A 20,381-nucleotide genomic window follows, 5' to 3' on the forward strand; every position below is an offset into this window, starting at 1 on the left:
TTTGTAAAAAGAGTTAGATTTTTTAAAACAATCGGTACACAAACAAATTACTTGAGCCAGCAGGCTACTATGTCGATTTTTGCATAGTAAAACATTCCATACTGTACATACAGCGATGACTGCTGAAGAGGCCCGTTTACACATGCAATCAGTTTTGTTGCACTTGGTAATGTAACTTTTGCCACGCTCGAGTTCGTGATAAAAATCGCAAATAAGCTAGTGGCGATTTAAGTGCGCTTTGGGCGCGCTTTATCGTCACGACATGGCAGAGATTGGGTGAGTAATGGCAGTTCGCTGCGTAATTCGCATCTAATATCGCACACAAAAAATGAACATTGTGGTAGAAATTAGAATGTGAACTATAATGAGTATGGAAAGTGACGATAACAGTTGACGTTTTTAGCTAAGTTTCTAAGCTAATGTTACCACATATCAGTCGACTGTTATAAGAAAGGCAACAAAGTTGTGTCCACTGGAATACATTGTACATGATTCATTAACTGTTGCTGGCTTTGTACTGTATTATAGAAACTATGGGCGTGCCGGCCTAAGCTTATGATCTATCCGTCAGACTGTTGACTGTATACATGTAGTCCTGAACTAGCGAAAATACGCCGACTTTTTTGTTATTTTCTTTTTTAAAACGATGTCGGTTTTGTTTAACCAACTGAACCAAAATCACAGCTTAACATCCCAAATTTTCAAACGTGGTTCGCATGGACATGATTCAACTAAGAATTTATACTTGATTTTCAAAATTGAAAGTGCTTTGTTGTGAAATGAAAACATTTGTTATATGTACTAAGTACATGTAATTTCTCCCAACAAACTCTAACACGACTTAAACTTGCATTTAAATTCGTTGCTCCTTTCCGTCGAATCATAACGGCGCTGGAATCACAGTCACGTTTACCACATCGGGAAACTACTGTAGTTGTTCAGTGGTCTTGTATCGGCTTTCTTCATTCTCTTCTCTGTAGTGAAGCTTTGAACCGATCTGCATATTTGATGTGTTCATAAATTGGCAAGCGGGTACTAGAAAAGCTTGCAATTAATCTGTTTTTGTGGCGCTGTTGGTATTTCAACCTTCGCTGCCGATGCAGATTCCTCGGGTTGCGAAGCGGGGATTGCAGAATAACGGTGTCTTATCTCAGCAAATTGCTCGGCATTGCTGATCGGGTTTTCCCAAAGCATTTTTTTTTTGGTGGTTAAGGTCTTTTAGTCCTCTTTGCACTGAATAATGCACTTAAATCAAGTGTCTTGGTGTTCTTTTGAATTTCCGTGATCTGAAACTGATGAGACTTGTGACGTCGTAGTACTCTTACAGCATTTCTCATTCGTCCTTTTGATCCAATCGCTAGAAGCCATTTTCTGGTCACGTGAGTCCGGTCAGCGGGATACAAATAAGAGCTGAATGAGTAGAAGTGATTCTCCTCCTGCGCATGGTTCAGTAACGCTTCTTGATTGGACGAGTTGGCCTGGAAAAACATTGCAAAACAAGTGGGTTTTAGGTAACTGGAGAAATAGCCTATGTAGCAGTCGTTTCCCTTCCAAGCGAGCGATAGCTTCCAGGTAGGGGAGAGGAAGGAAAGGAAACGAGTTTCAAAAAATTTGTATAACCGGTTAAAATCTCCCGTTGGTACTATTGCCAATGAATGGATAGCCTCCCACGCAGTCGTTTTTAGGGGACTTGTATTGTGGAGGGGAGGTAATACCAGTCCCCTAACTGAAAACGACTGTGTGGTGAGGCTAGTGAATGAAACTTCAGGATAGAAAGCCCGCGGCATGTTCTAAAAACTGGAGTGGGTTGAATTTGTGAAACATGTTTTTTCTGTTCACGTGCTTTCACAACAGTCTAATTTTACAAATCCAATCCCCTCCATGCCAAAGCCGGAAGCAACAGTCAAACATCACGGTTAGCTCATGCGCTTGGCAAAACTGAGAACCAATTAGATCTGTTGTTTTATTGTACATGTTCACGTGATGTCAAGATGTAGAGTTGAAAAGAATATTAAATCGGCCGCCATTTAAGGCCAAAAATACCACGTTCGTCAGTTTACAGTTTATTCTTTCCTCGCATGAACGTGCTAACACCACAGGGATCGTGTTTCAATTGCTTCGCCCCATAAGGTCTTGCTCCGTTGAACTTGCAATGAATTACTCCGTCAAGAGACCCTTCCCTCGGTATATTAAAGTTTTGTTGTAGGCCAGGTAACCATTAACACTGCTGGAAAGAGCAGCTTAAAAATATTAAAAATACCAAGTTTGAGAGTCTTGTCTTTTATAACAGCTAAGATTTAGTTCCATAAATTTGCAGACGTACTTATGGAGCCCGTTTCCATACAAACGTCTATAAATGTTCCGAATTAACGAAACTGTATCCTCGCTCATAGGACAAGACTGTCAAACTTGGCGTGGTTTTACTAATTTTAAGGTGCTCTTTCCAGCGGTGTGGTGGTTTTACTTTACCAGGCGTACATCGAAATTTTAAATTACCGTGATAAAGGAGAATAACAGTCTCCAAGTTCTGTGCCTCTGATTTCCTGTGTGTTTTAGCAAAAATGCCTTTAGCTTCGGGCTCCGCAGTGTGGGTTTGGACGTCTTTGTGTCAGCGGTAAATCGCAGTTACCCATGGCATTGCTGTACCATTAGATTGTTCTCCAACTGCTTTAGTTGTTGTTGTTTCCGTTTTTTTTGCCCCGCGAATTGCCTTGAAGATGGAGTTCTAATTCAACCTATGGTCAGATAGTCTTCAGTTGCATTCAACTTTTCGTCTTAACTCAGGTGAGATAACGTACGCCAGGGGTCCGTTGTCCATGTATTCGACAGAAAACGGAGCATAGAATAAATTGTCCCTGAATTTTTCCGTGATGGCAGCCCATTTCGGGTATTTTTCTCAGCTAAAGAACATGCGGCATGAACGTATTGCATTTCTTTGCCATAAAATTTATCCCGTGCTCTTGTAAAGTACGTGCCCATCCTCTACATATACTCCATAAATTTCTTACTGTATACTAGCATATCATCTCGTAAAGCCTCAAAGCAGTTCTCTGCTACCTCTTCAAGCAGCGGGGGCGTTCTGAAGATTAATTGTGATGCGGTTCCGCTGGTCAGCCCCTCAACGTGTGTTTAAATTATCGTTGTTAGATTGCAGTGTTCTTATGCTACGAATCCTGGGCGATAAGCCTTCCGTTGCTCGAGGAATGAAAACGGTATGTTACCAGTTAGGCTGTTTAGGATGTCAGTCTTGGATGCGAGGAATGGTCATATCGGGTCTTTCTGCTCGGCGATAGTGGAGACATAGTCGTCGTTCTTTTTTTCTCAGGCGGACTGACCACCAGAGATTGGTAGAATGACTTTGATTTGCGTTTCCAACTGCGAATGGTCATGTGCTGCAGGTGTCCCTTTGCCTCTCTGCACACGCGTTTTGGATAGAATTGTGCGATTTTCCATCCTTAAAGTTAATATCAAGTTTCAATTCTTTGGCACATCTATCGTCAACATTGTCCTGTGGAAAGACTCCGGACTCTTCCTTTATAACATCTCCTTCACTAATTGACTCTGCTCACACGACAAGTGGAACCCATTGCCATCTCCAGCTCTGTGGGAGTTTCCTTACCATCGGATACATAACTTCACTGTTGTCACAGTTAAGTATCCTTAAAGAAAATTATGTCTCTGTGTGTTTCATTTCATACGGAAAATATATATCAATGGAAGACTCGATCTGGATCCAACTGAGACATTCTTTAACTTCGGGTAACATGCCTCTTACTTTGGGCTCAATTGCCCCGATAAGATCCGATAAGTCTTCCTTAACCAGTCCGCAAAGCAACGCACAGCTGATCCTCACCCTCTCACCCTCAGACTAGCTCTCCCGGAGCTAAATGTGTGTTAAGTCTTCCGACCCTTAGCAATATAGTGTTACTAGGTTTAGCTTTCCTCATTTTTAGCTTCAGTTACGTTGGCGATTGACATTGGATTGCTCCCTTCCAATGAGATGGGAATGAACTGTTCACTTATTGTGTTAGCAATTTCAAGTACCGGGTTACTCTTCCTTTACTGATCACCCCTGCAATTAAATTAGACCTGATTATTGGGTATTTTTGGTTATCTTGACTACCTACTAGTACGGTGACAGTTAATGGTTCAGAATGTCCAACCTCGCCAGTCAACTTGACATGTGTCTGTATATGAAACTGGACATGTGTTTGTATATGAAATTTCTGTAACGTTCACAACCTGATTTGTTCAATTTTTCTTCCACCAGTATCTTTCTAATTCTTGTATCGTCCAGTTCGGTAAGGGCATCTTGGTATAACATAAAGCCTTGATATAATACAAGATTGGGCAGCATCATCAACCTTGTAGCAGGCAGGTTACCATACATCCCACTTATCTGGTCAAATTTGGACGCTGTCATGCTCAACGGTGGGAGGAAAAATTATATTTTCAACTCCTTATAATCTGTTTGCAAGTGTCTCCTTTGACAAAAGTGTTTCCCCACTCTCTACATTTCATACACTCTTGGGACTGTTCGTGTCTCCCTGTACTGTGGAAACTCCCCGGCCATATTCCAGGGGATACGACATTGGTAGTTGAAGTAACCATGTCTGCCACAAACAGTTGGTGCATCGGTACCCTAACCCTTATCTTTGGACATGAATGTGTGGCAAGTTCTGCTTTCATTTGTGTAACTTCAGGAAGTAAGTTAACCAAACCTTTGTTTGCTCTTCTGTGATCTTTCTCTCGACGTGCCTCCGTAGGTGGGATCACTTGATGTATAAGTTGTACAGGGTTCTGTTTCAAAAGTGTCGAAGCTTTCAAATCAATCTGCCATTTTGCCCAAATTTAACATTTTCTCAAATCCGTCCGCTTTTAACCAACTCATTTTGTCAAACATATTCCATGCATGAATATCCCTGGTTCTGGCTCGTTAGACAAATTTGCCACGCTACGAAGCGTAATATCGTCACGAGTCACTTTAGTTCAGTTCCTCGTTACCCTCATGCAATTTTGACAGAAATAAAAATTATTCAAATCCATAAGCTTTCACAAATATCCTTTTTACCGTTCCTTCCATCTAGGATCTTTTTCGTGTTTTCATCATTTTATTTTTTTTATAGGGAAACGAACACACCCAAGACAAAAAAAATATATATATAAAAAACTGCCAATCGTTTCAATGACCAGCGAGCAACATTACATTATAAAAATGAATGGTCCCTTATTAATTTGTATTTACTTCTAAATTCTTGGCGTTCTTTATTGGCCAGACTCGTCAACAGAAAGTTACTGTGATTTTGAGATGGCGAGCTTTCCCGGATAAGTGTTGATCGTCCGCAGTCCTTTAGAAAGGTCATGTTCACTCATTGACCAGAACGTTAGAGAAGCGTTGACAGCACATGGTTCCGATAGTTCTTCAGTTTGGCTTTTGAGCTTTAGTTTGTTGACTTCCAGGATCGTGAAGACACTTCTTGTTTATTTGACGTGTTTGGTTTTTATTTCAGTGTGTCTGAACCCATACTGATACAGCATGCACAAACGTGTCTGTGAAGGCAAGTTCTTTTTGTTCACCCATATTGCATGGCTTCCGTCTTCGTTAAGCTGATTCTCAGAATGACTGGGTGTTGGTGACATTGGGATGTGTTGTGATATTAGGGATAAACAAGACATAGAAGAGACACAACAACGGGACACTAGTAATGACGAAACAGCTTGTTATCGCAATCCACTATGGACAAAAATGTTTTTGAAGCTGGGTTTGTCATTAGGTGGGTACATTAAAAATTATTTGGAAATACAACTAAAGTCACACTGGTGGATTAAAAGCGTTCTGAAATTATTTACAATAAAAATGTTCCCGACGTTTCGGTCGCAATCACGGACCTTCTTCAGGGGAAGTGAAAGAAAAATTATGCAGAAGCACAGTTATAAACAAGACGCTGATTAAAATTCAGGATATGTGTCATTTTTTCTTGTTAGCGAGAGTCAAGTGTAAATACTCCTTGGGGAGTAACGCCCCGTCGGCTCGATTGAGTGGGTCTTTGGCGCAATTGAAGAAGAAGGTCCGTGATTGCGACCGAAACGTCGGGAACATTATTATTGTAAATAATTTCAGAACGCTTTTAATCCACCAGTGTAACTTTATTTATATTTCCAAATAATTTTTAAAAATGTTTTTACCGGACGGCTAAAATTCAGGCTACCAATGACCATTTACAGTTTACCAGCGTACAGAAAATACTGTCGCCTAACCGCTCGACTTCATTGGCTTCATCGCTTAACAGTTGGAAATGTTATGTTCAAATCACTTAATCTTCAGACAGACAATGTGAATATTATTCCAAATGTCAAGATGAACAACATTTACCTTACAAACATCCTCAATAGAAACAGCCTTACCGTGGAGTAGATCTGTCCTGTGCTGCTTATTGCAATGTATTTCATTGTTTTCAAACTTTTCAGCTTTACCACGCCAGGTCCATGTGACTGGATACGAAACAGCCCTGAAAAAAGAAACATTTATCTTAGAAGCGCCAGTTACATGTACTAAGCTACGGTGCACCTCAATCGTCACATTGGGAAACAACACCCTCAGCTCTACCAAACAGCGGAGAGCGCCGGAAACTATGACCGTGCTGACAAGTTGTACTTAAAGCTGATCCAGATACTAGACCTTCACCCTTACAGTGTAAGTAAGAACTGAAATTACATTTTTAGAGTTTGTTCAAACTTAACAAAAAGGTTCCTGAAACTACTAACCCTAACCCATGTAAACCTTTTTTTTTTAATTTCAATAAAATTAACTGCTATCAAACAAACAATACCCCAACAAATTATTCTTTGGTATTCACTGCCTGCTCGTTTGAATTCATCTTGGAAAATTTTCACTTTTGAGTCATATGTACTGCTTTGCAAGAGTTTCACATTCTGTTTCCCGATAAGCCAGTTCTGCTTATACCCGTTCTAATAATACATTTGAACTACCCTGAGGACGTCGCCTATTGAGGCAGCCGACGTATCAACCAGGGATTAGCCTTGACCAATGTTCGTATTATACTTAGCTTTGAATGATTAGCGCTTACAATATTGTAATATATTGTCCTTTTCTTTTCTTTTTTTTTTTTTTCCATTTACAGAAAATTCTTAAAATGATCATATTTTACAAATTAGCCAAAGAATCAAAGAATTTTTTTGGACAAATGTATTTACCATTATCAAACGTCGAGGTTTTATAAGTTTATCTTTAATATTCACATGTCTTTGCTTTAGCAAATCTCTCTTGACTAAGAGAACGGTAATACCTTTCAAATAAAGTACAAACTCATATATATTTATCGTAAAATTGTCTTTGACTATGAAATCCGAGATAACTGAAGCACCAGTTCTTCGATAAACCTACCAAGCTCTGCTGTAAGAGATTGACTCCAGGTGCCAGCTACTGTACCATTTGTGAACATGATCAAATTAATTCCCTTCCTAGTTACCAGACGAATGTCCACCCATGTTGACGGTGTCACCACACTCTTTGCCCCCACATCCAAACCTGTTGTTACAGCCTTGATGGTTGGTGTAACAGTCGTTGGTTCATGCTTCATAATCGTGCGGTTGACTGGGGCTTTCGTGGATGAGAGCAGAGAACGAAGAACTATCACTGAGATGAGAAGCTTAAACAGGGAAAAAATATTGCTCAATATTTGATTTCCTTAGTGAAAGTGGATCTGTGGAAAAGTGGGGGACTGAAGGGAGGGTAATGACGGTCTTGTGCGACAGTTGAATACCTGATAAAGTGCCGTGGCTTGCGACTACAGTATCAGTTGAGAGTCAGTGTTCGAGGAAAAGCCATCACCTGAGCCTTTCAGTAACCGGCGTAAATTCACTTGCATGTCCCGGTTAAATCCCAAGTATCTCTGAAACATACCGCTGATGAATTGGAAAGATTGCTTCATACCTTCCTACTTCTTTATGCTCTCTTTTACTTGGAATTTAATAAATTGTGACATAGATTTTTTGTATCGCCGAATGAGTTATCATTAATATTTTTCTGCCTGCACGACAGGAGAATCGAGAGGAAGAATCACGATGTACATGCAAAGTTGAGTTCACGTGGGCGGTAAACACATAGGGTACTCTTCTGATACTTGTGGCTCATATTCTCATGCCCAGGAACAGCATTCCACATAATACCGTGGGCTGTATCACAGGTCTCACGGGCATTCTCAGTTTCAAAACGTGAAAAAGGAAATAAATAATGATAGGGGAATAGCTCCATGCACGCCAGTGTGCGGCAGCCCATGAGAGGTAAAATAAGGTAAGAAAGCTAGCAAAAGCTCGGAAATTCGAGGAATAAGATTCCCTTTGAAAAACTTGTCTGTGAATAATATACTCAGATAAAGAATGCAAACATAATCCAATGTCTTAGAATCTTAAAATATTCCTTTAAAGGCCCAAAAACGATTTTGGAAAGTGGAAAACGATCTCTCAAGGATTTTGCTTAATTTGAAATTCTCGTTGACTTCGTTGGGTGTGCTGCTCTGCCTTCACGGTATTCTATTTCGTCTCTGAACATTTCAAAGCCGAAATTGAGTAACTAACAAAGCCTTGTTTGTTGAACTCCTTATTTTGGAGAATAATTTTAATAATCATCTTATGGTACTCTTATGGGGCAAGAAATATTCTTCTACGAGCTGCTTTCGCCTTAAACGGCGACATTTTTTTTCGCCTTTTGCACCAAAGAAAATGACAGTTTCTGCAATAATTAAATCTGACATTTCAGCAAATATTTCATTGTTTCCCTTAAGCGTCCAGCGGTATTAAACTCTTCAAAAAATCTAACTAACAAAATTGAGCTTTGAAAACAGTCTGTGTACACGAAAAGTCGGAAACAGAGCAGTAGGCTTCGTTCTAACAGATGTGCCATTACAAAGAGGCCATATTCATGGAATGCTTTCTTTGTTTCGGCTGTCAGTTATTGTTGAGAAACAACCAGAAACTACGAAAAACACGATAAGCTTGTACTGTTTACCTTTATCAGGAATCTCTCGCGCCCATGATTTATTGATACTTTCTTTATCTTAGGAAAGTGGAAGATTTTAAAGCTGATTTGTTTCCATCTACAGTTTGTGCATTTAGTGTAACAAAACAAACCAAACAGTCTCCCCTGCAGGAGTTACTGTTTCATGTGGATTTGTGTCTAAATATAGGCTTATATTCTATTTGAAGATATTATGTTTCCTCTCTTGTGGTTGCACGGAACTGCATATTTTTGTTTTTGAATATGACATGAATTCATCAGTATGGAACTAAGTAAGTATATATTTTAGTTATTAAGTTGCGAGATTACTTAAGCGTGAACCACCACTTATTACATAACTGTATCTTTTATGTGACCCATACTCGAAACCTTCTATCAAAATTTGTCTTTTCTTATTCAGTATATTTTTTAATTTATTGAAAAAGAGATTTTGGTTAGGTAACATAACAATTTAACAGGAAGTTAGTCAGTTCTTGTCTCATTCACATAGCCATGAGCGATCAGCAATCTAATAACAGTGAAGAGCTCGCCACCAAGTCTCTAAAATTCGCCTTTCGTAAAACATTGCACATTGAAAAACAAGTTTTCGCCGCTCAAAACCAGCGTTTATGCATCACCCCGTACAATTTACATAGATGCAGCCATGCCTGTAATATACGGTCTCACTCACCGGGGACGTCATTTGGCAATAAGATCCCAGCCTTCTCTGGACTGATGTGAGTCAACTGACGCCATCTGGAGAGGTATTGTAGTGTAGGCTACAAAAGTGGTGGCTTTTGGTTATATACCCTTCCTTTGTCAATACAGGTTTCTAGAACTCTCCTACTGCTCGACTGCATCTTCCATTCAGTTTAATCACCACTTGTTTTCTTTGTTATTGCATATTTTAAAACCTATTTTAAAACAGAAAATTTATGCTTATCAGTTTTTGTTCCACGGTGATTTTCAGGACGGCTTCCGAAACTGATTGAAATAAAACAAACACACTCAAAATGTTAACAACTCGACAGTGCTGGACGTGTTACTCCTGTGTTTATTTTATTGCTTACCTTGCCGCCTGTCAGCAGGGCCGGCACGCAATGGACCATTTCGGCTGTAATCTGTTTGGAAGACAAATTGCATTTAGTTGTAAAAAGTTTTCTTCGGCAAAATTTCACTTTAAAATTTCGCAACACTGAAAAAGTAATTTCTTTTGTTTTCTGAGGGCCAAATGTGTCGTTCAAGGCGTAAAAGCACCAACAGCTCGTGAATTCGGGGAATATGATCAGTCAATTCGGCCCTAAAACTTACAGCTGAAGCATCCGAACTGTGTTATCTTACACAAATATCCCTTTAGAAAACATTTAAAGTATCTTGCTTAAATGTTCTCATTGGGTGCTCTTGTGTCAGTCGTGGATACTTGAAGTTTGACGCATTGAAAAGCTGGTATATAATTCTGAGTAAGTCAGACTCAGAATAACGTCATGTTAACATTCATAAAGCCCTAAATAGCACTCATTTAAAAGGAAACAAGAAGCCTTGTAATAAGGATTGTTATTTTACAAAAAGTGGGCGGACCCAAGACAATACTATCTCCTCGTTATTATGGTCACATATTTTTTTAGACAAGAGATAATGCTTTTGCAGTGATTACTGGTTCTGCTACAAGGCAGATCACATGAGCTAGGTTGGCCCCCTTAGAGGGGCTGGCGCGGTTTGCCGAGATCTCGGCTCGTCTGTTAAAGAGGCTATGTCATAAGAATTTTCACGTTTTTTGTCAAAATGTTCTGAAACTCAAACTAAATACCTTTCTTTTCTCGTTTACAAAATGCTCCTAGCTCACCAAAAGAAAAATATCAAGTGATTTTCTCAAAGGAAAACAAACCGTTATCAGATTTTATGGTAATCAGATTTTAACTAGGGACAGTAAGTCTCCCCAAAGGACCTGGCGGAAATGACAAGGACATCAAAAAATTGGCCGAGGTTTTCAAGTTGCAACTACTTCCATCTTCGCCATCCGCGATTAAAAATATATGTACTTACAAACAGGTTCGAGAAATTCGAGGCTGTGAGTGTCTGATACTAGGGAACTAGAGCATATTGACAGAGAGAGACAAATTCCAATGGTGCCGCGAACCTTTGAAGGAATCGCCAATCAGAACTACTCGGAGGAGGGAAAAATTCATAGAATACCTCTCAACAAACGACCCACCTCTACTTCATTTTTCAGACACCTGCAAAACAATTTTTATACTGGAAATTCCTATGGTTTTATATCGACACTCACCACTGAATTGTACGTGAAAAGCAAACGCCGCCAGGTTTCCCGGCCAGTGAAGATCGTACACGCTGTTGTCTCACATAATAAAGATGGCAAACATGAGAAGGGAAAAAAAATAACATGCAATACTACTACTATATAGTTATGATAAAATGATGGCTGTCGACAGAATCCGATATGGCGTGATAATCAATCCTTGCTCTTTTACTCCGATTTTAAAATTCATTCCATAACTCATAGGATCATTCCCGAATGTTTACAATATAAAATAACTTCAGTGAAATCCGATGAAACTAAACATAACTGAGCGGTGTATAAGGCCTGTATGCAGCTTAGTCACGCTACCTTTCTGCTAAACTCATGAATAATCATCAAATTTGGAACCCTACTGAAAACACACAGCTATAACTAGATCTTCTTTCCGTTATAAACAGCCGGCCAGCACTGAGTCAAGGGTCAGTCTGTTTGGCAATTGAACAACTTTACTAATAATTCGTTGAACTTCCCTTCATACGTGTACGTGTTAGTCATCAGTCATTGTTAGGGGCGGAACAGTGTGAGCACAATAAGTTATTCAAACAGAAATTAATTTTCACAGTGGGACTCCCGTCAAGGTTATGTTGGACTATTGTACTATGGATCCCTCTTTCTGCTTTTCCTTCATTCCTTTGACCCCAAAGTTTTCTTAACTTTCCTGCTTAGTAACTTGAAGGATTTAAGTTTACAATGATGAATCCTTGACACGAAATTTTAACAGGTGTTTTGTCCTTTGCCTGGATTTAGAATAGGAGTGATTATTCACATACAAACTTCCGCGTACTAAAACACTTAAGGACTCAGTGCTTAACTTTCTACCGATTAACTTACTGCATAAATGGCGGCTGTGCAGTTTGCTCTCGCTCGGCGTGTGTCAGTCAATGTCAGGTATGCGATGGCACAAAACTGGACACACCGTTCAGCGACTCAAGTCAAGTAACAAGCTGAATTTCATGGACAAAGCAATAGGGCAGCAAATTACCAGTGATTTTATGAAGCTGTTTCTCGCACCTGTTTTCTTGGTCAGGACTTACGACGCGTGCCACTCAACTAAACGGTGAAAACACTTTCTGTGATAACAAAAACTTGTGTTCAGTTTTGTGGCATCTCGCCATGGCCTTAATTTCAATACAATACAGCTCAATAGTTTACTCCCCGCAAGGGCTTTTTACTGCTAATTTCAATAACATAAATCAATAGAAAGCCGGAATACAAAGCGAATCCGGCAGCACCGAAAAGGTTAAAATTATTCCCACTAATGATAAATGGAATGGCGACTTGGATAAAGTGAAAATAATGAAAAAGCGTTCTCAAGTCGAATAACGAGGCCCCCCCCGGGTCGCACTCCCACTAATGTTCGGATGAAAACCTCAGTGAAGAGGCAATGCTTGAGCACAGACGCTCGTGAGCCACGGACGGCAACTGGAAGTTGAATGTTTCCTTTTTGTGGTTTTGATCGTTACCACGAACATTAACAGGAAAAGCTCTTGTTGATGACTGTGGCTTGACGTTATTAACGCGATGACGTGAAGACGCTCCAAAAAGGGAAAATTTAATTTCCGGTTGCCGTCCGTCGCTCAAAAACGTCTGTGCTTAAATGTCTTATGCCCCAATTACGTAGGTGAAAACATGACCGTGATGAAGGTACGAAAACATACCGATTTCTGCCGTTTTTATTGAAGTGTGTAGAACCAAGTTTTTTAAACATGATTCCAGTGCCGGCTATTATTCTCTTCAGTATTGGGCACAAAATGGTTAATTTACTTTTGAAGTTGGGTTTTACTCTGAGCATTCATTTTATAGCGAATTTCGCCTTATTCACTCTCTGCTCATAAGTAAATCATAGTAGCGAATCCGGGTCTCGTGTACACTTCAGTGAAATCACGGCGTGTAACTACTTATCACAACTCTTTGAAACAGAACAAATTCTCTTGAGGATTTTTGTTTTGTAATAATCATGGAAGAAATGTTTGCATAAGTTATGGTTTACAACACTTCAAAATGTTTGCAGGAAGGACTCTAAACAGATGTGATCGCAGCCGTTTCCCAGACTACCTAGCGGTAGCTAATCCTTGCTTCACCGGAAATGATACGGAAACAGGAAATGTGAGGAATGTAACTTGAGCACCAGTTTGTGCGCGGTCCAAACTGGAATTTTTCAGCGAAAACGATATCAGACAGAATCAGAGCAACAAAAGTACTCCGCCGTATTTCATGTTGGAGGGTAGATATGCCTTTTGGCATATGTGCAAAGCCTTCGAAAGATGATTTAGCAAACGAAATTTCTGTTCTTGTCGAAATACCGAACAAAACGTACGTAGAACTGGTGGTATCTAGAGATGCTTTAGGGCTGGAGTGTTTGGAGAATGTAGCAAAACAGCTTGGTCTCACACAGGTATGAATATACGATACGCGTCTTAAAGTCTTGAAATTAACTCGTTAAAACAGTGCAATGTATCACCCACTTACACACACAAAAAAACTGTCGTAGTTTTTTATATACGCTTATTTTGATTTGTGTGAAACATGAACTTAATGACAAACATGACCATTAAAACTTGATCTTCATAAGTTACGTGCTTGTGCATGCGAAAGAAAACATTTTGCGTTTGACAGATTTACTGCGTATTTGCTGTAGTTTGCTGTCATCAATATGTGTAGATATACAGAGTAAACTCAATGTTTATGTATCCTAGTGTATTTCAGTTTACGGATTAATGAACAAGCTCGTTTGGTCAAGATGAGGGATATTGGTAAAGTTCCATAAATAATATTTCAGGCATTTTAAGCTTAACGCCTCCTATTTATGGACCGATTGAGCCATAAACACCCCAAAAGAATGTGGCCAATACAGCACTCGTCTTAAGAAGCAGCAAAGTAACAAAACTTACATTTCATAATAGTTCGAAATGTTTGTGTACATATTTAAGAACTTGTATATATCAACACGACGTTTATATATATTTAAACTTAATTAAGATGTCACCAGTCCTTCTAGTACAGTATCATCACTCTTACAGTCGACTCCCGATAACTCGAACCCTCGCTAACTCGAACCTCCCGCTAACTCGAACCAATTTTCCTTTCCTTTCAGGTCATTTTCTATATAATTTTACCCTCGATAACTCGAACTCCCGCTAACTCGAACCTTTTTCAATTTCCCTTGAAGGTTCGAGTTATCGGGAGTCGACTGTATATAATTATGACCTTTATTGTTTGACCTCCTTTTTATTTACAGTAGAAAATACCTAAAAGGCAAAGTTGCAAAAGAAAATGTAATCTTCATAGCCAAACAAGAATCATTTACACTAGTTTACAGCCATCGTTTACACTGCATAGTTTGTACATAAAAAAAATGGGGAAGTTTATATAAGTTTGTGTTCAAGGGATTATGAGTGACAACTGCATTTAAGATTTCAGGTGGCTCAATAAGATTTCTCAGTAGTGATTCCTTTCAAGTTTGAATTCCATCTCACATCTGTTCCATCCTTGCTAGAGACATATCAAAGTTCTAGCTGAAGCCAGTTTTATCCAAATTGGAGAACTTTATTGTCACATTAATTACCTTTACCTTTAGTAAGTTAATAAAGCTGGTGAGGCATCACACTAACTGTTTTACTTATAGTCAATTTTCGTAAGTGCCTATAAAGTATATTGTGAATAATGGCATTTCACAATATGGTCACATATTGTGTCACATTGTGAAATTGTCTCAGTGCAAAGATAAATCACAAAATCAAGAATATCTCAGGAAATATTGGCGTGATGCTGCTCAAACTTGAAAAGCTGACAAAAATCACTTCATTTGATATTTTCTGAAAGTATGTAATTAAATAGGATGTATATTCTGCTCAGCATCATAGTGATAAGGAAAAACCTCATTTGCATTTACTTTCAACACACTTTCACATCCTGCTCAGGTTGCATGTTTTTGCCTATAAGGTCAAATTGTAGTCAGGTAAGCCATATATGCTTATCTGTTGATCAGCATTATATAAATGCCATGTGTAAAGGAGAATTTTGAGAAACTGTTGGTGTGAGCAGTGTGTGAGTGTAATCACCAAAACTGTAAATTAAGATTATATCCTGCTATTCTAAGTGAAAGTTGCAGTATTGTAACTACAGTATTGTAACAGCCAGTCTGTGAATTAGCCTTTTAAGCATTACATTGATGGAAATGTATAAATGTAGTGTACTGGAATTCACACTAGTTTGAAAGTTTAGAACAATAGACATGAGCATTGAAAGAAAGGAGCAATCTTGAAACAAAAAAAGTATAGTGTGGACATCAAAATATAATGAATTTGAAATTTGACGGTAATCAATTTACCCTTTAAAAAACTCCTTGTTCTGTATTGATTTTGTAACATTAATAGCAACAAGAAGTGTTTACAACCTGATATAGTCTTAAAGACAGGGCTTCTGATATTATGCGATGTTGCGATTTCGCATAATTGACCTAAAATCGCGACTAATCGCATAATTCATGAAAAATCGCAGAATTTGTACAAAATCGCACAATTTAAGAAAAAAAGAGCAAAAATCTCACTCTATGTTAAGTTCTCCGATAATTTAAGCATTATCTTAAGGAGTTTTTTCTTTCAAAAGGCGTCAAAAATCACCTGGAAGCGTTTGTTTGCTGATTAAGCGAACAAACAGGCGTTCTATGCTTCATTTTACATGCTGGGGACCTGGTGCTGGTTTTCAATATTAAACAAGTGATCATTGGCCCAGAATAAACAATCCTTTTATGTAAATACACCAATCACAATCATTGATACAATGGAACCTCGATTTAACAAACCTCTTTTTAACGATGTCCCGGCCAAAGTTACAGTAAAATGTATGGAATAGTACCTCGATGTAACGAACCTCGATATAACGAATTCTTCGATATAACGAACATAATCCAGAAGCCCAAACGTAAAATCTACTTTTTTTGGTTAAAATCTACCTCGATATAACGAATTACAATGTCAACACGCGACAGAAGATTAACTCTGAACAAACAACAAATCCTTTTTATCTTATGGTAAAGAGACAGCAACCTTTCAGTCAACGGCTTGTTATATCTCATAGACATTGGCACTATAGTATTTCGACATCAGCATTGAATTCCGTGGCAGACGTCACCTGTGTTACAAATCAATCATTAACTATGACCTTGATATAACGAACATTTTGATCGTTTCCCCTCAAGTTCGTTATATCTAGGTTTTCGATATAATGAACCCTCGATTTAACGAACAAATTTGGCCGGTCCCCAGTGACTTCGTTAAATCGAGGTTCCACTGTATATGTTTTAAGATGTCATTTGATCCCTTCATACTTGCGATGTAGGTATTGGCGTGAAAACTGCTTGATAGTCGCTTGCAATATGTAGTTCTTTTGTTTTAATTGAAACAAACACCCTCATTATGGATAAGTTTGCTGTTAAAATGCCGAGCGCTTCTTCACAGGAGAAAAAAAAAGATTGCACCTTACTGTAACTATTTCGGCAAAAGACAAGGCAAGAAAGTACTTGAAAGAACGTTTCATGTTGACGATGGTCTGTTGTTTACCGAGCGAGCAGTGTCTCCTTCGATCTTCCTAGATGTTTTGCTCTTCTTGTAACATAGTGGTTGATCATCTTTGAAAGTTTGTGGTTGACAAGCACATTGAAGCTGAGTCACACAAGCGGAACGCGGAAAAAAATGCGGGTGGGAAGCAACAAATGTTGACTTGACCAAATTAGCAATATCTGATTTTCAATAATTTGAAATGAGGCAACAAATGATTTATTTCAGCTGTTTCTTCATTTCTCCATGCTCTAATTGCTTCTTGAACAGCAAAAAATGGATTTTGCTCCTCTTAGACCAAATAAAACAAAGTTAAATTAGCCGCATAATAGACCTTTCTTGCCGCATAATGAGACTTAAAAGTGCCGCATAATTTCCAAATTTTTTCCACACCCTATCAGAAGCCCTGTAAGAACAGAGAAAGACCTTTCCATTCATTTCTGTTTTCACATTGACAGGTGAACCCTGAAAAAATACATCATTTTACCTCGCTGTAGTTTGATGGTATTCACTTATAATATGGTGTGTGGTATGTTACACATCGAAAGCCAGTTTTCTTTCTACCAATTCATTGAAATCAACCAAAATGATATAATCAAGAACCAAACTGTGTCCTCAAACCCTCACTGGTAAAATAATACCTTTGAGACTCGAGTTAAAACTACTCAAACACAGGCGTTTGTAAGTGTGTGTTTACTTAACACATGTATGTTGTAGGTTAAAATGAATCCCAGGTTAAAATGATTTCAACCTAGGTTGATTTGTATTTTCCTTTGTTTCAGATGTAAATTACCCAACCTTAACAAAGGAAAATACGAATCAACCTAGGTTGAAATCATTTTAACCTGGATTCATTTTAACCTACAACATGTACACACCGTATTAGGCTTTGATTTCAATTTTTCTCAGTTTCCTTCGGTGAAATTTTCTAAAACTTAAGGCAGATACTTTGCTTTTTACAAATTTGTGATTTTTGCCACTGTGTAAAAAAATTGTCTTATAACTTTTTGTGAAAATTGAGCCTAATTAGACAAGAGTAAATTATTTGAAACCTCTGTGCCAGTTTCTAGGAAATTTCACCGAAGGAAACGTGAGAAAATCTAGATGAAAGTTTACATTTTCGCAGACAATAATGACATCTTAGAATAGGAATTCGCCAAGATTAGAGCAATAGACTTGTTTGCTTGAACTAATTGGATGAAATTTACTTTCTCAGTTATCTTTGAAGACACAAACAGTAATGTTGTTTATGAAACTATTACAGAGAATGTTTCTTTAAAATGGTTTCTCTGTTTCTACTTCAGGGCTGTAATTTGAGCTGCATTGTTGACTTGTTCGCTGCTTTGCACGAGCTTGGGTCAGCTCGTGCGTGCACATTAAAGCTTGCATCATCAGTGCACATGCGAGCTTAATATTTCATATTGGCACAATATTTCATTATTTATGAGAAAAAATTGGGTTGCATGCAGTGAATAATTTGTTTCACGGGTAGATAGGAAAATGTCACAATTTTAACCAGAGCATGCTTTAACAACCTTGAGAGTATAAAGTTCAGTAGAAATTGCCACCTCCTTTAGCTGGCTGCTGTCAGGAGATGGCTTTATCCAAAGTTGGATCTGGCATTGTTTGTTTTCAGATATGGACTTTTCTCTTCCTGTTGACAACCAAGCAGGTAATATGACTTTTGAAGTACTGCCAGCCAGCTAGAAAATGGTGCCGATAGTTACTAATCAATACATTTTTTCCAGGATGGTGTGATTGGCTTAGGGAAATGGGCTAAAATATATGTATATATTGTAAAGCTCACAAAATAATAATATTGCAAAAAAAAAAGTTACAATAAAAAAATATTTATTATCTATTTCACACTATTGCCACACTGTGCTGTATGAAACTATAATTTATTGTGATTAAATGTAAAGCAAGCTGAATATTTTTTTAAAAAACAAATTGACTGTTCAATTTTTTTTGCAGATTGGATATTTTGGTTTGTGTTACAAAACAAAAAAAGGTCATGAATGGTGGTTGATTCTGGAAAAACCCATCAGGAAACAGCTAGAAAGGAATGCAGCTAATGGACTGTCTAACATCGAGCTTAAGTTCAAAATCCACTTTTTTATTGCCGATTCCTGCTGGATGAGACTACAAGACAAACCAGTCAGGTGATTGTAATACCCATAAAAGTACAAAGTTCTAATCAAAAAATGGTATAGTTCCCAGTGTTAACAAAAGACGGTGGCTTATCAGGGCTGGAGATTAACGGTAGCTCCCCCCCCCACTTGTCAAAATTCAGTTTTGGCTAGTAGGTTTGCATTGTCACTAGCCATTTTGGCTAGTAAAATTTGCAAAGGCACTAGTCAAGAGTACTGCGGGATTAAAAACAAAAATCAAAATATTATTATTATTTTGTAATGAATAGCAAGTCAAGAGAAGAGAGACTACAACAAGACTGTTAACAGATAAAGACAACACATATTTACTGTTTTGAGAGTTTGAATATAATTTTCAAAATTGATTTTAATTAGCTCTAAACAGATTTGATTTCAAATTGAAATAAAAAAGAGAGGAAAAGTCAAAATGTGGCTAGTGAAATCGGACCTGTACTAGCCACTGGGATAGTGAGCTAAAAATTTAATCTTTAGCTCTGCTTATTAAGGTGGCTGGCACCGGTTTCCAGCGCGTTCCATTACACTATACTTATACAAAGTCATGTACTTTGATAGATCTGATTCAGTAATTGGTAAGCTGACTTCCAGTAAGTAGGCTTCATTTCTTTTTCAATCAGCACTACCTGACTTCTGGATTGGGTTGGGTTGTCTTGAGTCAGTTAAGTTTATTGGACATAACGTAATCTTGAGGGCTTGAATTTGTTTCAGGAATCTCTACTATTTGCAGCTGAAGTGTCAAATTCTTGAAGGGAGCCTGTCCTGTGATAAAGATACTGCTGTTTTACTTGCATCATACTCAGCACAAGGTGATTGCATTTTGTAATATTGCTTTTTTGAAGGGGATTATCATTTTTAAAGTGCTACTATGATCAAATTTTTACCTCTTGAATTTTAAGGTTTATCACATAGAATTCTAGGAAAGATTAAAAACGCTGTTTACCGTTTCTAAATATCTGCGTTGGTTCCGGAGCTATTTAAGTTTGAAAAATGTGTAAAAAATGTAAATGAGATGACTGATGACGTCATGTTCTCAACTCAATATAACATCAAGTATATAAATAGAGCTATCTCAGTCAATTTACAGCAGACACCATTGGAACCTGGCAGGCTAATAGTTCTAAAAGCAATACACCTACGGCTATAAAAAAGTCGGTTCCCATGGTAACTCACTCTTTTCCAGTCCCCTCCAGCCTGATTTCAATATTTTAGTGATTTTCAGCTTGAAAAACATTTAACAAGGCCACGAACTTGACCTAACATATTTATACACTTGCTGGATCATGCAGATGAGGCACCATTGGCAAATATCAAAATAGAACGCC

At 38.2% G+C, this 20,381-nt stretch overlaps 2 protein-coding genes across 3 annotated transcripts in view; one reads left to right on the forward strand and one right to left on the reverse strand.

Annotated features, from left to right (window-relative positions):
* Positions 1-378: 378 nt before the first annotated feature.
* On the reverse strand, positions 379-11,332 carry LOC146481160 (uncharacterized). Of its 2 annotated transcripts, XM_085108794.1 has the most exons (5): positions 11,304-11,332; positions 9,708-9,930; positions 7,406-7,670; positions 6,406-6,509; positions 379-1,478 (listed from the first exon to the last, which is right to left on the reverse strand). In XM_085108794.1, the coding sequence occupies exons 2-5, from the start codon at positions 9,717-9,719 to the stop codon at positions 1,209-1,211; spliced, it is 651 nt and encodes a 216-aa protein (XP_084964920.1). In that variant the 5' UTR covers positions 9,720-9,930; positions 11,304-11,332; the 3' UTR covers positions 379-1,208. The 2 variants fall into 2 exon arrangements, with proteins under 2 accessions (XP_084964920.1, XP_084964921.1); XM_085108795.1 differs by lacking the exon at positions 11,304-11,332 and having other exon boundaries at positions 9,708-10,066.
* Positions 11,333-13,470: 2,138 nt separating this feature from the next.
* The window catches only part of LOC146481161 (tyrosine-protein phosphatase non-receptor type 21-like), a 29,391-nt gene continuing 22,480 nt past the window's right edge, over positions 13,471-20,381 (forward strand). Inside the window, exons 1-3 of the mRNA XM_085108808.1 lie at positions 13,471-13,728; positions 18,866-19,053; positions 19,768-19,865. Coding sequence (XP_084964934.1) covers positions 13,564-13,728; positions 18,866-19,053; positions 19,768-19,865 — 451 coding nt within the window. The 5' untranslated portion in view covers positions 13,471-13,563. The remainder of the gene's footprint in view (positions 13,729-18,865; positions 19,054-19,767; positions 19,866-20,381) is intronic.

This window comes from Pavona decussata, unplaced genomic scaffold (genome assembly GCF_977016875.1).
Source record: "Pavona decussata unplaced genomic scaffold, jaPavDecu1.1 SCAFFOLD_51, whole genome shotgun sequence".
Classification (NCBI taxonomy): domain Eukaryota; kingdom Metazoa; phylum Cnidaria; class Anthozoa; order Scleractinia; family Agariciidae; genus Pavona; species Pavona decussata.